The sequence below is a fragment of the Gekko japonicus genome, unplaced genomic scaffold (genome assembly GCF_001447785.1).
Source record: "Gekko japonicus isolate JY-2015 unplaced genomic scaffold, Gekko_japonicus_V1.1 scaffold443, whole genome shotgun sequence".
NCBI classification, from domain to species: domain Eukaryota; kingdom Metazoa; phylum Chordata; class Lepidosauria; order Squamata; family Gekkonidae; genus Gekko; species Gekko japonicus.
In genome coordinates this window covers 657,719-671,868 of record NW_015172565.1, presented here as the reverse complement: position 1 = coordinate 671,868, position 14,150 = coordinate 657,719, and the positions used below count along the sequence as shown (strand labels likewise).

The 14,150-nt window shown below is 43.6% G+C and overlaps 1 protein-coding gene across 2 annotated transcripts; it reads left to right on the top strand.

The window, feature by feature from the left end:
- The first annotated feature begins 5,832 nt into the window (after positions 1-5,832).
- TMEM140 (transmembrane protein 140) lies at positions 5,833-13,896 on the top strand. Of its 2 annotated transcripts, none has more exons than XM_015421312.1 (3): positions 5,833-5,888; positions 9,629-9,744; positions 11,550-13,896. In XM_015421312.1, the coding sequence occupies exon 3, from the start codon at positions 11,562-11,564 to the stop codon at positions 12,171-12,173; it is 612 nt and encodes a 203-aa protein (XP_015276798.1). In that variant the 5' UTR covers positions 5,833-5,888; positions 9,629-9,744; positions 11,550-11,561; the 3' UTR covers positions 12,174-13,896. The 2 variants fall into 2 exon arrangements, with proteins under 2 accessions (XP_015276798.1, XP_015276797.1); XM_015421311.1 differs by having other exon boundaries at positions 11,547-13,896.
- Positions 13,897-14,150: the final 254 nt, after the last annotated feature.

Below are 14,150 nucleotides of genomic sequence, written 5' to 3'. Positions count from 1 at the left end.
CAATATACTTTGGCCCAATTCAGATCAGCACCATGGTGCACACAGAGAGGGGACTTAAGCCTCCCCTCTGCACCGTTTCTCGAACCTCATATGACCCAGAGGAGATAGATGCTGTTTAACCCGTGGGTGAAACATAATGTGTAGTCTAATAGTACATGTTAAGTTTCTCTTAGAGGATCAAATAGCAACTTCCTGGGGCCCTTTCAGGTTGAGAAAACAGCATAGGGGAGAAGGCTCAACCCACTCTCCTTGGGCACTGTGATCCAGATCTTAATTGCCCCTACACACACCTGGGAACTGGGGTCCAGGTATGGAAACTCCAGCACTCATCTGCTGACTGGACCCTGGGAAAAGTATAGAATGTAATTAGGCTTTGAGCTTGAGATTTTCTTATGGTAATTGCTTGAGTATATTAGTATATTGGATTTGTTGTTGTTGTTCAGTCGCACAGTCGAGTCCGACTCTTCGCGACCCCATGGACGAGCTCTCGCCAGGCCTTACGGTCTTATTGGATAGTTTCCATTAAAAGACTCCACATCCTGTAACCAAGGACTGCCCTGTCTCTGTTAAGGGACAGGTCAGATTTAGGAATAGTTTCTAAAATATCTGACTATAACTTTGATTCCCCCCCATCCAAGTTACAAAGAAAGCCCACTGATGAAATTTTGTTGATCATACATGAAAGCGCCAGTTCCTGCCATGAATTTATACCATAATTGTCCCACTGTTTTGGTATGCAGCTATGCAGCCTGATTGACCCCATAACCAGTATTTTAGAAGTGCTGCATATTAAATTAATCTGACTACTACGCTGAACTGCATTATATGTCTGTAACACACCAATGCCTACCCCACCAAGAGTGTATTCTTGCATCCATTAATTCTGCCTGGGAGAGCAACAGCAACAGACCCAGTTTCCAGAGAGTATACAATGGGAATCTTCAAGGAAACCGCAGTTTCAGCCTTCAGGCTTTTAGCTAATGGGATCTATCACAAGGCCATCAGATTAGATATGCCTTTGAAGTATTCACATTTAGATTATTATATGACCCTTAAGAAGATCAGGGTTACAGAAAGGCTTTTAAGGTGTAGGCACTTTTTGTTTTTTCTAAGATTGAGGGGAGTTGAAGTTCCGTAAACCATTGAAAGAAAATGCATACAGAAAAATTCAGGACCATCCACAGAAGAAGACTAGAAAATTGCAGGAGAATTTTGAATAACTTTTTTTTTTTTTAATCACGTAATACCCCTGGCCCAAAGAGTGCCCGGCTTTCCTCAGCCAGAGCCAGGGCTTTCTCTGTCCTGGCTCTGACCTGGTAGAACTGCCAACTGACACCCGGGCCCTGCAGGATCTATTACCATTCCACAGGGTCTGCAAGGCAGAGATGTTCTGCCAAGCATACGGTTGAGAACAGTAACAGTATGGTTAGTTCTCTGTTAGCTGTTTTAACCTGCTGCACACCACCCTGAGCCCTTCCTCATGGGGAAGGTGGTATAAAAATCAATAACAATGATAATGATGATAATTTATTAAGATCAAAATAACAGAACCCAGTGTGCATGATTTTGAACTCTCCAGAATTCTCCATTACATGGGATATTAAAGGGAGTAGAAGATGTCTCAGACCATGATCTTAAGGGGTCTTCATCCACATCCTGGCTGGCTGATAACCTCCAGTTGGGGCCTAGAGAGTTCCTAGAATTGCAGCTGATCTCCAGACTACAGAGATCAGTTCCCCTGAACAAAATGGCCGCTTTGAGAGTGGACTGTCTGTCATTATATCCCGCTGGGGTCCCTCCCTCCTTCAAACCCCACCCTCACCAGGCTCTACCCCCAAATCTCCAGAGGTTTCCCTATCCAGAGATGGCAACCTTAGCATCCTGTGCAGAAAGTTTTGTTGAACTATAGCATCAGGCTATGGTGGTATCAAGTTGTACCCTGGCATGTTGGGAATAAGAAAATGGAAGCTATCTAATGGAAAAATAATCCAATGGGAAGCTAAGTGCTTCTGCAAGGCCTATCTGGTGCCAAACAGAACAGACATGCCCATTTGAGTTCCCCTGCTCCCACTTCTCCCAAGGGATTTTATACAAAGCAGGCTCTCATAAGACTGATTTGCTATGGGAGACATCAAGGCAGTGCCTATGTAGACAGTTGTCCACTGTTTGATTACCAGATATGTTTTTCCGCCTGCTGTTTTTCCGCCTGCTGGATGAAGACCCCTTAAGATCATGGTCTATAGAAGTTTTGTACTGAGTGACTTGTTCTTTTTTGACTGGTGTGATGCCCTTGTTGAAATTGTTCTACATTGCTAACAGTAATTTATAGTAATAGTAATTTAGCAAAACAGCCTGCTCTAATACAAGCTGTGCAGAAGAATGTGAAAAAAATGGCAGATGGGCGCAGCAACCTAATGAATTAAAGGGGAATGACCGTGGATAGATATAAAGCGTGAGGCAGACTCAGCATGGGTTCTGTAAGGGAAGACCTTGTCTTACTAACCTGTTAGTGTTCTTTGAGGGGGTGAACAAACATGTGGACAAGGGGATCCAATAGATATTGTTTACCTTGACTTCCAGAAAGCTTTTGATAAAGTTCCTCATCAAAGGCTCCTAAGTAAGCTCAAAAATCATGGGATAAAAGAACAAGTCCTTTTATGGATCAAAAACTGGCTAATTAATAGAAAACAGAGAGTGAGTATAAATGGGAAATTTTCGCAGTGGAGGGTGGTAAGCAGTGGGGTACCGCAGGGATCAGTACTTGGTCCACTGCTTTTTAACTTGTTCATTAATGATTTGGAGATGGGAGTAAGCAGTGAAGTGGCTAAATTTGCAGATGATACGAAGTTGTTCAGGGTGGTGAAAACCAGTGAGGATTGTGAGGCACTCCAAAGGGATCTGTCAAAGATGGGCGAGTGGGCGTCAACATGGCAAATGGGGTTCAATGTGGCCAAGTGCAAGGTGATGCACATTGGAGCCAAAAATCCTAAATATAAATACACATTGATGGGGTCTGAACTGGCAGAGACAGATCAAGAGAGAGATCTTGGAGTTGTAGTAGATAACTCACTGAAAATGTCGAGACAGTGTGTGACTGCAATAAAGAAGGCCAATGCTATGCTGGGGATTATTAGGAAGGGTATTGAAAACAGATCAGCCAATATAATAATGCCCCTATATAAATCAATGGTGAGACCTCATTTGGAATACTGTGTGCAGTTCTGGGCACCACACCTTAAAAAGGATATTATAGCTTTGGAAAAAGTGCAGAAAAGGGCAACTCGAATGATAAAAGGGTTGGAACACTTTCCCTATGAGGAAAGGTTAAAGCGCTTAGGGCTCTTTAGCTTGGAGAAACGACGACTGAGGGGTGACATGATTGAGGTTTATAAGATTATGCATGGGAAAGAGCAGGTAAAGAAAGAGGTACTTTTCTCCCTTTCTCACAATACAAGAACCCGTGGGCACTCCATGAAATTGCTGAGCGGTCGGGTTAGAACGGATAAAAGGAAGTACTTCTTCACCCAAAGAGTGATTAACACATGGAATTCACTGCCACAGGAAGTGGTGGGTGCTACAAGCATGGACGGCTTCAAAAGGGAATTAGATAAGCATATGGAGCAGAGGTCCATCAGTGGCTATTAGCCACAAGGTATAGATAGGGACTCTGGGGCAAGTGATGCTCTGTCTTCTTGGTGCTTGGGGGGGGTCAACAGTGGGAGGGCTTCTAATGTCCTGGCCCCACTGGTGGACCACCTGATGGCACTGGTATTTCTGGCCACTGTGTGATACAGAGTGTTGGACTGGATGGGCCTTTGGCCTGATCCAACATTGGTGTCTCTTATGTTCTTATGTGATAAATTATGTACTATTCAAAGATAGATTTTGGAATCACCGGGTAGCTTGAGAGCCCCAGCATAATCGCTCCAGGTGATAGTAGTGTGATAGTAGTTATTCTACAAACCTGGACAGCAGCACTACATCATTCCACAATATAAGAGTTATTCCATATCTGAGCTCCTAGTTAATCTATACAAACAGCTTGCCATACAGTGAGAAATATTTTCAAGTGACCTCTTATCAGGCAGTGAGTCATAAAAACAGTCCTGGGAAAACACAGAATTCCCTACTACTCCATCTGTATTTTTGCACATAAACACAACTGCAGTCCATTTTGCTTCATCTGTGCTTATATTTGAAGCAGAGGGTCTTGACTAGTCCCTGAAAACCGGATTCATATTGCATTTATATTAAAAGGAAAGTGAAATATCCATACTTGAGCGTCAAAGGCTGCATATACAGGCCAGCATTCTCTATTCTGCATACATTGCTGCTGCAAATTCAGAGGCATTAAAAATAGCAATCCAATTGAGAAGCAAACTTGGAGAAAAACATCCATATGGATGTAACTGTACAAAATAGGTTTGCCAACCTCCAGGTGGGGCCTGAAGATCTTCAATTATAATCAATCTCCAGACAACAGAGATCAGTTCCCCTGGGGGGGAAATGGCTGCTTTGGAGGGTGTACGTTATGGCATTATACCCTGACTAGGAAAAAGGCCCGTTGTAGAAATAAATACAACGGCCTCTAGAAAGAGGCTCTGGGCGGGTGCCCCGGCTTTGGACACTCAGTGTCAATTTGCTGTGGCGAGCTCAGCAGGGTATAATGACACTGAGTCCAGCATTTTCTCCAGGGGAACTGATCTCTGCTATCTAAAGAACAGTTGTAATTTTGAGTGGTCTCCAGCCCTCACCTGGAGATTGGCAACCATGGTTCCCCGAAGGGAATAGTTGGTTTGGAGTGTGGAGTCTATGGCTTTGTACCTGTCCGAGGTCCCACGCCTCCTGAAACCTCACCCTCTCCAGGCTCCATCCCTCACATCTCCAGGAATTTCCCACCTGGAGTTGGCAACCCTTACCAGCTAATCTTCTTACCAGCCAATCATCAACCTACCTTTATTTTCCCCTCACTCTTCAGCTTTCCACCCCCCACACACCTGCAACCTCTCCTCTGCTCTGAAGCCCTGGCTTCTACCATCACATTGGCTGTCATAAGGGGCCACCTCAGCAGCATATAAGGATACAGAGCCCACCATTTTCTCCAGGGGAACTGATCTCTGCCATCTGGAAAGCAGTTGTAATTCTGAGGGATCTCCAGCCCTCACCTGGAGATTGGACACATTCTACCTCAGAATAGCAAACTGTTTAGAATTGTTAGAGGCAAAAGCCAATCAAGTTGCATATGCAAATGACCTCTGTGTTCCGAGGCAAAGGCCAATGAGGCTGCATATGGAAATGACCTCTGTGTTCTGACTGGCTATGGGTGGGGAGAAGAACAGCAAACTGTTTAAAATGTTGGAGGCAGGACTCAGGCAAAGCAGCCAGTGGATAGGGAGACCCTCTGAATGACATCAGAGAGAGGACTGATTTTGGAGCATGTGGAATGTTCTAGAGAAGTGCCACCACCATTTGGCTTTTATTTATAAGGGAGATGAGGTACCCCCACTACCCAAACCCTGCAATTCCCAGGCTCTACCCTCAAAATCTCTAGGAATTTTCCAACCCAGAGTTGGCAAATATACTAGAAAACCTTCAAATGGACAGAAACGCCTACAGGTAAGGCAGGAGTGTCAAGGACGAAAGACGACACCGTCTCTGGATCAATCATGTGTCCTAAGACGTCAACTGGGGAAGCCACTTGCGGCTGTCTGTAAATATGGGAAACCGAAAATGAAAGGGACATTCGGTTGGGAGGCGTGACCCGGGAGTGCTGCACGTGATCGGGCCAGGAGGCAAAGCATTTCCCACGAAGAAACTCAGGGTTAGAGGAAAGGAGAGGGCTGAAGCAGTGGGGACGCTTTAGTATTTTCGTCGGGGCCAGAAAGCAGGTAAATATTCTTACTGTTTATTCTTGAACTGCTCTTGTCGCTGTGTTAATATTGAAAGAAAATATTTTTATGCCTTTTGAATAAGCAAGGAGGGTTGGGGCATTTAAAAGCATGGATTGACGGCTGTTCAGTTTGCTGGCTTTACGCTCGGTAATTTGATAGGAGCTTGCAGTGCAATCGCGTTCCTGATGCCTCGGCAGTTCCCGTCTCTCCCTCGCGCCCCCCTCCCTCCCACCATTGTTTGTCTCGGGAGTTTCACAACGTTGGTGTGAGATCAGATTTTGTTCTGTTTATTCATTAAATGAATATTCTGGCATCTAGTTTGGTGGTCTCAAAAGCACGACGCAAAACACAGCAGAAAACAATATAACGGCAGGACGCGTTGTATAGTTGTACAAAAAACAGAGCACCAATTTTCTCACACTTAGACCATTAGCCTTTTGATTTGCAAAGCGGTCTTTGCCAGCTTGCTGAGGTTTTAAGGTGGCAGCCGAATCCTTTAGTCGAAAGGGATTCTGCAGGATTCATTGGGGAGCTCTTACGAGAAAGACTGAAAACACGGCGTGGGGTGGAAGGCGTTTTCACTCTCGAACGGTGTTTGCCAGTATGTCTGTTTTCTTCGGCTGGTCCATAACGTAATAAACGACTACTTAACTGTGTGCCGACGGATTTAACTTCAGCCCACTGAAGGAATCTAAGTTCACACTACTTTGGAATGGTGATGCCTCCAGTGGGGATCTGGGGGACACACACACACCCAATCACAGTTCATCTCCAGACTAAAGAGATTAGTTTTCCTGGAGAAAACGGATGCTTTGGAGGGTGGACTCTATGGCATTGTAGTCCACTGAGCTCCAGGCTTCAGCCTCAAAGATCCAAGAGTTTCCCAACCTGGATCTAGCAACCCTACTTTGTAATCCCTAGCTAGGAATGGACAGAAAAGTTTCCTTTGCCAAGGGTAGTAATGTATATATAGATCTTTAAAGAAAGGGAGGCTTGCTCTACCCCATTTAGAACGATAGTTTATGGTACTATTTTGCCATTATAACTGGACACCTTGGTCAGAAGTGGAAAGGGGAATGAGCCAAAAACAGTTAAATTTATATCCTTGGTTAAGTTTTGGGTCAGAATGGTCCAATACAAACTGGGGCAGAATATGATGGCAAGAACAAAAAGCAACTTATAGGCTTACAAAAAATTTAAAAGACCCCCTGTCTTTATATATGAGGGAAGCTGCGGGGTGTATTCAAACTCTAAAAATAAAAACGGAAAAGTTCAAGGATACATTGAAATGGGACTGAATCTTAAGTAAAATCAGGTATGAAACTGTGTTAGGAATTATTAAAAGAAATTTTGCTGGATAGTTATGATTGAGGGGGGAAATGACTTCGTCACCATACGTGAGAGATCAACGGTTTCCTCTATCCACTTTTGAAGATAGAGCCGTTCCCTACAGTTTGTGGGATTTGCGATGGAAAACTTACCATAAAGTATTAGCAGTAGTGGAGAAACACCCTTGGTTTCCAGACAGTGAAAAAGGGTGTAAGAGCCCCCTCTCTCAGAATGTGCAAGTGCCAGGAGTGTCAGGAGACCCGATCATGGAAATGGTACCCGCATGCTGTTTCCCAGTGCTGGGCAGTTAAAAGGGAATGGGCAGCAGAAGCGAGAGCTTTAAAATGGTCCTACTTACGAGTTCAAGACTGGGAAACAGTAATATCTAGCCTGGAATTTGAGGAAGGGTATGGCAGTCCGAGAGAGGTGCAGAGACCAATTAATACAGAAACAGACGAGAAGATTTAAAAAACAAACAAACCATGAGGGCACACATACGCGGTGAAGAGGAAACACACACTGAAAAAGATGATATTCAAATAAACTCAATGGTTAAAGTTCAGAATTGCAGAGCTAGTGATAGTACTGATGGGGCTCATGGAATTATTGATATCAATATCTTAAAACAAAACAGAGGAAGTAATGAAAAAACACCAAAGTCCTTCAGTCAGTAGAACTCAAAAAAGGACAGTAGGACAAAAGAGAAAACTAGAAAATAAAAGGAAGGTGCCCTGGTTTATAGTGAGATTAATAAAATTTAAGCAGTTACTATACGTGCAATCCAAATTTGTTGCTGTATATTATGCCCCAGAAGGTCGGACCAGATCCAACGGGTTGAAATTAAATCGGAAGAGTTTTTGGCTAAACATTAGGAAGAACTTCCTGATAGTTAGAGCAGTTCCTCAGTGGAACAGGCTTCCTTGGGAGGTGGTGGGCTCTCCTTCTTTGGAGGTTTTCAGACAAACTACATGGCCATCTGACAGCAATACTGATTGTGTGAACTCAGGCAGATCATGAGAAGGAAGGGCAAGAAGGGTTGCATCAGTACTTAGTTCTTGTGGCCCTTTCTTACACGCCCCCCATTTTGGGGCCAGGAAGCAATTTTTCTCCAGGTTGGTTTGGCCAGGGATCCTGGAGGTTTTTTGTCATCTTCTGGGTGTGGAACAGCGGTCACTGGGGGTGTGGGGTGGAGGTATTTGTGAATTCCCTACATTGTCCAGAGGTTGGACTAGATGACCCTGGACTAGGGGTTGGACTAGATGACTTTTGGGTGAGAAAAGCCACTGTTGTTATGGAAAAACTAGCACTCTCAGGATGTAAGAAGTTTTTTGAGCTTGCTAGCTCCTCCGGGTGGTTGGCCTGTGGAAGCGCAGTCCCCATGTGTGCCTGCGCAGAAGTCCACTCGAAGAACAAAGGTTACAGGTAAGTGCAACCCGTGTTTTTTCAAGGATTGTGCATGATTTAGTCCCAAATATGCTGTAATGTCTGTGACAGTAAAACTCTATTGAACAGTTTTCTGTCTTCAATGCTATCAGGTTTAACTTGATTTCCATTTTTTTTTGTAATAATTTTTTATTTGTATTGATGTTTAACATTTCCTGTTCATTCACAATCCTTCTCCTCAAGTTTACATAACATAGCCAAACATCAAATGCATCAATTTTCCCCTTTATTATTCCCGCCCCCCCCCCCGCGACCAGAACAAAAAGATCTTATTATTATATCTGTAACCATGAGCACACTAGAGTAAGTCACAGGGACCCTGCAGAACACAAAAATAAACCAGGGTCCACCTGTTCTAGAAAACAGTGGCCAGCCTAAGTTCTTAGGGGGGGCCCAAGCCAGATATGGTAGCAACAGCTCTCCTGTGTCTGCTACTGAGAGAGAGAGACTGTCTCTGAGCAGAAAGCTTCCATTGAGCTATGATGGCTAGTAGTAGCCATTGAAAGCTCCATGCTCCTGAGAATCTGCATAATCCCCTTTCATAGTCATGTAGGGAAGAGTCCATGCATTGCTGGATATCATGGTGTGCTATAACTCTTCTTTGTCTTGTCCACCCAACAAAATCCAGTTGCAGATGACTCCCACATCACACTGACAGTGCAAAATCCAACAATGTGTAGCTAAAGCCTTGTTCAGCACTGGGTGCATACCTTCTTTTTTATTAGCATTTTGTATCTATTTGCAAGATCGTTACTTGGAGCGCCTTTATTACTGAGAAACCAGCTAGCTAAAATAGGTATAATATTTATACAATATTTACTCAGCTATGGAAACATTTCCTTTTTGGAAGTCTGTGTCCTTAACATGTTATCTCAAGTTTCTGACTTGTGCTATGGGGTGGGTGAATGTCTCCTCCACAGTGAAACTTGATTTAGAGTGTTAATTCCCCCCCCTTGTACCTTTAGCCTGACTTTATAGCAAAGAAAGCACACTGCAAAGGAAACAGATGCACTAAGAAAGAAAGTGGGCCATCACTTTGAAACCAACTTTGGACCTACAGCAAGAGAATCTTCCATTAAAGGTACGAGTCTGTAGATCTGATCTAAATGTGATTTTAACTGTTCGTGTAATCTCCAGTATCTGTGGTGGGTTAACTAAAAATGAGATGCCAGAGTCATGAGGAGATAGATAAATTGCAGCTTTAATGTCCTCTTCATTTTTTAAAAAAACCCCTCCATGCAAATAGAAAACTTAGCAGGAATAAAGCTTCTGTGCTCTCTCTTTACTTGCTATGGTTGATTTATGTTTTGTGGGGAGCTGTTTATGTAGGGGAAGTATTCCAAAATTCGAACCTCTCACAGCCCCCCACCTGCAGTCTAAAGTGATGCTGTCCATTCCTCAGCCTTATTCTCATCTTTTTCTCCTGCACTCGTAAAGCAGGTTGAAGCACCCTTCGTGCTTGTTCTAACAGAAAGTGAAAGAACTATTATAGTTGAAAGAACTCTTCCTTACAGGAAATGTGATTTGGCAATTAAGAGCTTTCCAAATAGGAGTCACACGATAAAAGTGTCAAAAAAAAAGAAAACAAAGAAAGAATTTTGCTTGCTAAATATTGGAAACAAGACCAACTACCTACACGGGATGAAATAGCATGTAGGCTATTGGAAATGGCGGAGATGGATAAATTAAGTCTAATACTCCAAGGGAAAGACAATGATATTTTTGTGGAAAGATGGAAGCGTCTGTATGATTGGATCAAGTTAAAGTGGGAATTATAGACTCCAATGTATAGAGGAATAAAATATGTAAGAGATTGTATAAATATGAAAAAACGAAAATAAAAGTTTCAAATAGGAGTCACACATCTATTCTTAAGAGAGTGCTTGTATTTGTCAGCAGTCTCATCTCCCCTCCTTCCATTCCAACAGTAATAATTTTGTTGCTGGGAAAATGAGATCTTTCTCTCTGCTGTCCCATCCTTTGTGGATTTATGGAATGTGGTTACATGAGTATTGTTACCTTATTAGGTCCTGACTGTGACATCAATATTGATGATAACCTAACTCCCCACTCCTGATGATCTCACCATTTTTGGGTCCATTTTAACATCAGTTGCAAAGAATACCGCCCCATGCTAGGTAAAGGCAAAGGTTTCCCTTGCTCGAAAGCCAGTCGAATCCGACTCTAGGGATGCGGTGCTCATCTCCGTTTCCAAGCCGAGGAGCCAGCACTGTCCAGAGACGTTTCCATGGTCATGTGGCCGGCATGTCTAGACGCCAAGGTGCACGGAACGCTGTCACCTTCCCACCGAAGCGGTCCCTATTTATTTACTTGCAATTTCTTGCTTTCGAACTGCTAGGTTGGCAGGAGCTGGGGCCAACTGCTGAACTACCGACCTTCCGGTCTGCAGTTCAGCGTCTTAACCACTTGACCACACGATCAACATGTTAATGGCATAGCACTCTCTACTGTCATATGGTTGGATATACTCCTCTCTAACACAGGTGCATCCATCTGCTCTGGGTTGAGCAACTGTTTCCACTTAGTTTCCCTAAGCAAAGCTGACTGAGAATAGTTGTGAACAGAAACTCTCCTTCTCCTGTGTCTTGCCAACTTGATTCAAACTTTATTAGTTGTTGTAGATTTTCCAGGCTGTATGACCGTGGTCTTGGCATTGTAGTACCTGTAGTACCTCCATCTTTCTGTGTTATACCTCTGAGGATGCCAGTCACTGGCAAAACGTCAGGTACTACAATGCCAAGGCCACAGCCATACAGCCCAGAAAATCTACAACTAATGAACTCTGGCTGTGAAAGCCTTTGACAACCTATTGATTCAAACTGTTTTGGAATATACCTGAAGCTGGTCTTCTCTTCATCCTAGCAGGTGACTTTCAAGATGAAAAAGCAGATGAGAGCCATCACTAATTCCAACATAGGGCTAGGGTGGAAGAGATACTGTCGGTATCTGATATATTTGAGTAATCTCTTCCTGGTGACTGGTTACATTGCTTTGCTGTTTTATGCTCTCATCTGGGAAGCTGGAATTATTGTCAGCCTTCCGACCAAGAGAATTGGCTTCTACAACATCTGCCTGTGGAACGAGGAAGCAGAAGAACTGGATTGCCTTCTGATCAAGGACTTAGAAAAGATGGGCATCAACAAAGTGGCACTGGTCTTGTCCAGGATCTGTGTCTATTCCACACCAGTATTGTGCCTCTATGTTGCCACTACCATCTTGCAGGCCCTGTGCTTAAAAGACAAAGATGGATGGAAACTAGCCTGTATTCTGTTGGCCGTTGGTGCTCTGAGTTTGCCCGCTGGTCTCAGTTTGTTTCTCTTCCAGACTGAGAGGTGGGTTCAGATCTCTGAGCTTGGAGGGGTTTTTGTAGCCTTAGCTGGGGCTCATGCCTTGCTCTTGCTCCACATGATCACTATTGCCACGTACCTGGCACAGCTCAAAGATGCGCGTCCCCCGGGACAGTTCTTTCCTGTAAAGAGCATCCCATAAGTATGGTTAAGTACCAGGCAATACATGTTTAAAGTGCCTTTTGAACAACACCTGCAGGTCAGTCCATATTCCACTGAGTCAGGTTAGATGTTGTGTTGCTCTGGGCCTATGTTGATTCTGCAAGATAATCACTTCGACACTTGGCTTTTCTAAAGTAGCTCCTATGAAGCAGAAGCCAGGATTTAGACACAGTTTGCACGGGGACATAGCGATCTGCAATTACATATGAGCGTTAATCATTTCCTACACCCTCCCTCTCACAGCGGGCTTTGGGGGACACACAGCTGCCTTGTAAGTGTCAGGGAGGAAACAAACTGGGTTGCAGACTCTTCTGTTTGGCACAGCAGACACCACGATGGGCAGGATAAGCAGGTGCCAAGGTTGTCCGTCTGTGCACCAGATGAGCAGAGTGTGAGGGACTGTGACTGTATAAGAGGAGCACATCAGGAGAGAGAGGTCGTACTCCAGCGTATGACCTTCTGTCTGCTATTCTGGGGCTGAAAAATTGCTTGATTTGTTGGGCTGTAAGTGGAATGGGAAATATACCTTTCTCAGAAAACTTTAGCACATTCTTTTAAAATTGATAACAGTTAACTGCTTTGGCATTTTCTTGGAAGTATTCAATTCATGCACTTTCAGGAGTCACCAGAAATGACAAGCTTTTACTAGAGGGGACCAAAAAGTCTGCTATTGAGATCAGTATCATCTCCCCCACCCCCTCCTCTAGCATGCTTTTGTCTTGTTTCTGATGGGGTGTGAGGGAAGGTAACAAATGGCAGAAGCCACCTTTTTGGCTGCTAGGAAGAGACTGCAACGGTCTCTTCTAATAAGAGCTCTGCGGAGGGGATTTCTCTATGGCTGGGCAAACACATTTGTTAGGCTCCTTTTGTGCTACAAAACTACTAACATCGCAGTTAATTTGAAAAGGATGAGGCTATAGGTTAAGCAGCACAGTATTCTATTACTTCCGTACTTAACGAGTCATTGCCATAATGCATACTGTTTTAAATTGAGGTGGTTGTGGTGGTGTCATTCTCTGATTTTTAAACCAAAAAGAATGCTACAGTGAGCTGCAGTTTGGTCCACTGGCTTTGCTGTGGCTTTCAGTTAGTTGGGGTGCCTGTTCAACATTTTATAGGGGGAAAGGGCTGGTGTTTCTGTTCATTCCCACCATACAACAAATGGAATCGGGACTAGGAAAAGACCCCCGGATTATGGCACGCAGACGAGCCCCATTGCAGGCTAGAAAAGATGTTCAAGAAAGAAGGTGACAAGATGCAAACATGGACAGGACCGTTCCCTCTCAGGCCCAATGAGGAACTGGTTATGACTGGTTGTTAAGACTTTCCTTTAAAGAAAACAAACACAACTGTGTTCCAAGCATATAGCTGAGTTCGCTGTGGTAACTGATAATGCTACCACCTTGATTTATCTACATGCTAATGAGTAACTACATTACTACATAAGGGAGGAAGTTTTTCTTTTCCTTGGTGCTTGCTGACAATTTGAAACAAAGCAATATATTTCATCTTTAGATTAATCTGTTTCAATAAAAGGTTACATAAAAGGTTTTAATTTGCATGGAGATTGTTTGTATTGTAGCTCTTTCCTGTTGTTGTTTGCTAAGGCAATGAGCTAACGCAATAAAGTTTATGAATATAAGTGGCCTGGTCACATTTTCACCTATTTGTGCCGATACAAAACAAAACCTTTTTGTTATCCCAACAGCAATGTTCAAATAAAAGCCTTGTTCATCACTACCTGATGTGATGTGTTTGGCTTTTTAGATTTTAGATGGAAGCATTTCTGTAGCATTTTGAGGTGGCATGATACATGTACATAGGATGTGTCTGGGGTCTTACCCCAGCATAACTGAGTTGTAGGTTCTCTTCAATTTCCATGCATATGGTACATAATTAGGATCAGGTCCACAGCATCAGGCTTCAGTCTCCCACCCCACTGTACCCCACGCATATT

Bases quoted from the DNA above. Each gene is read 5' to 3' on its own strand.
- TMEM140 (XM_015421312.1), top strand. From the start codon at position 11,562: ATGAAAAAGCAGATGAGAGCCATCACTAATTCCAACATAGGGCTAGGG.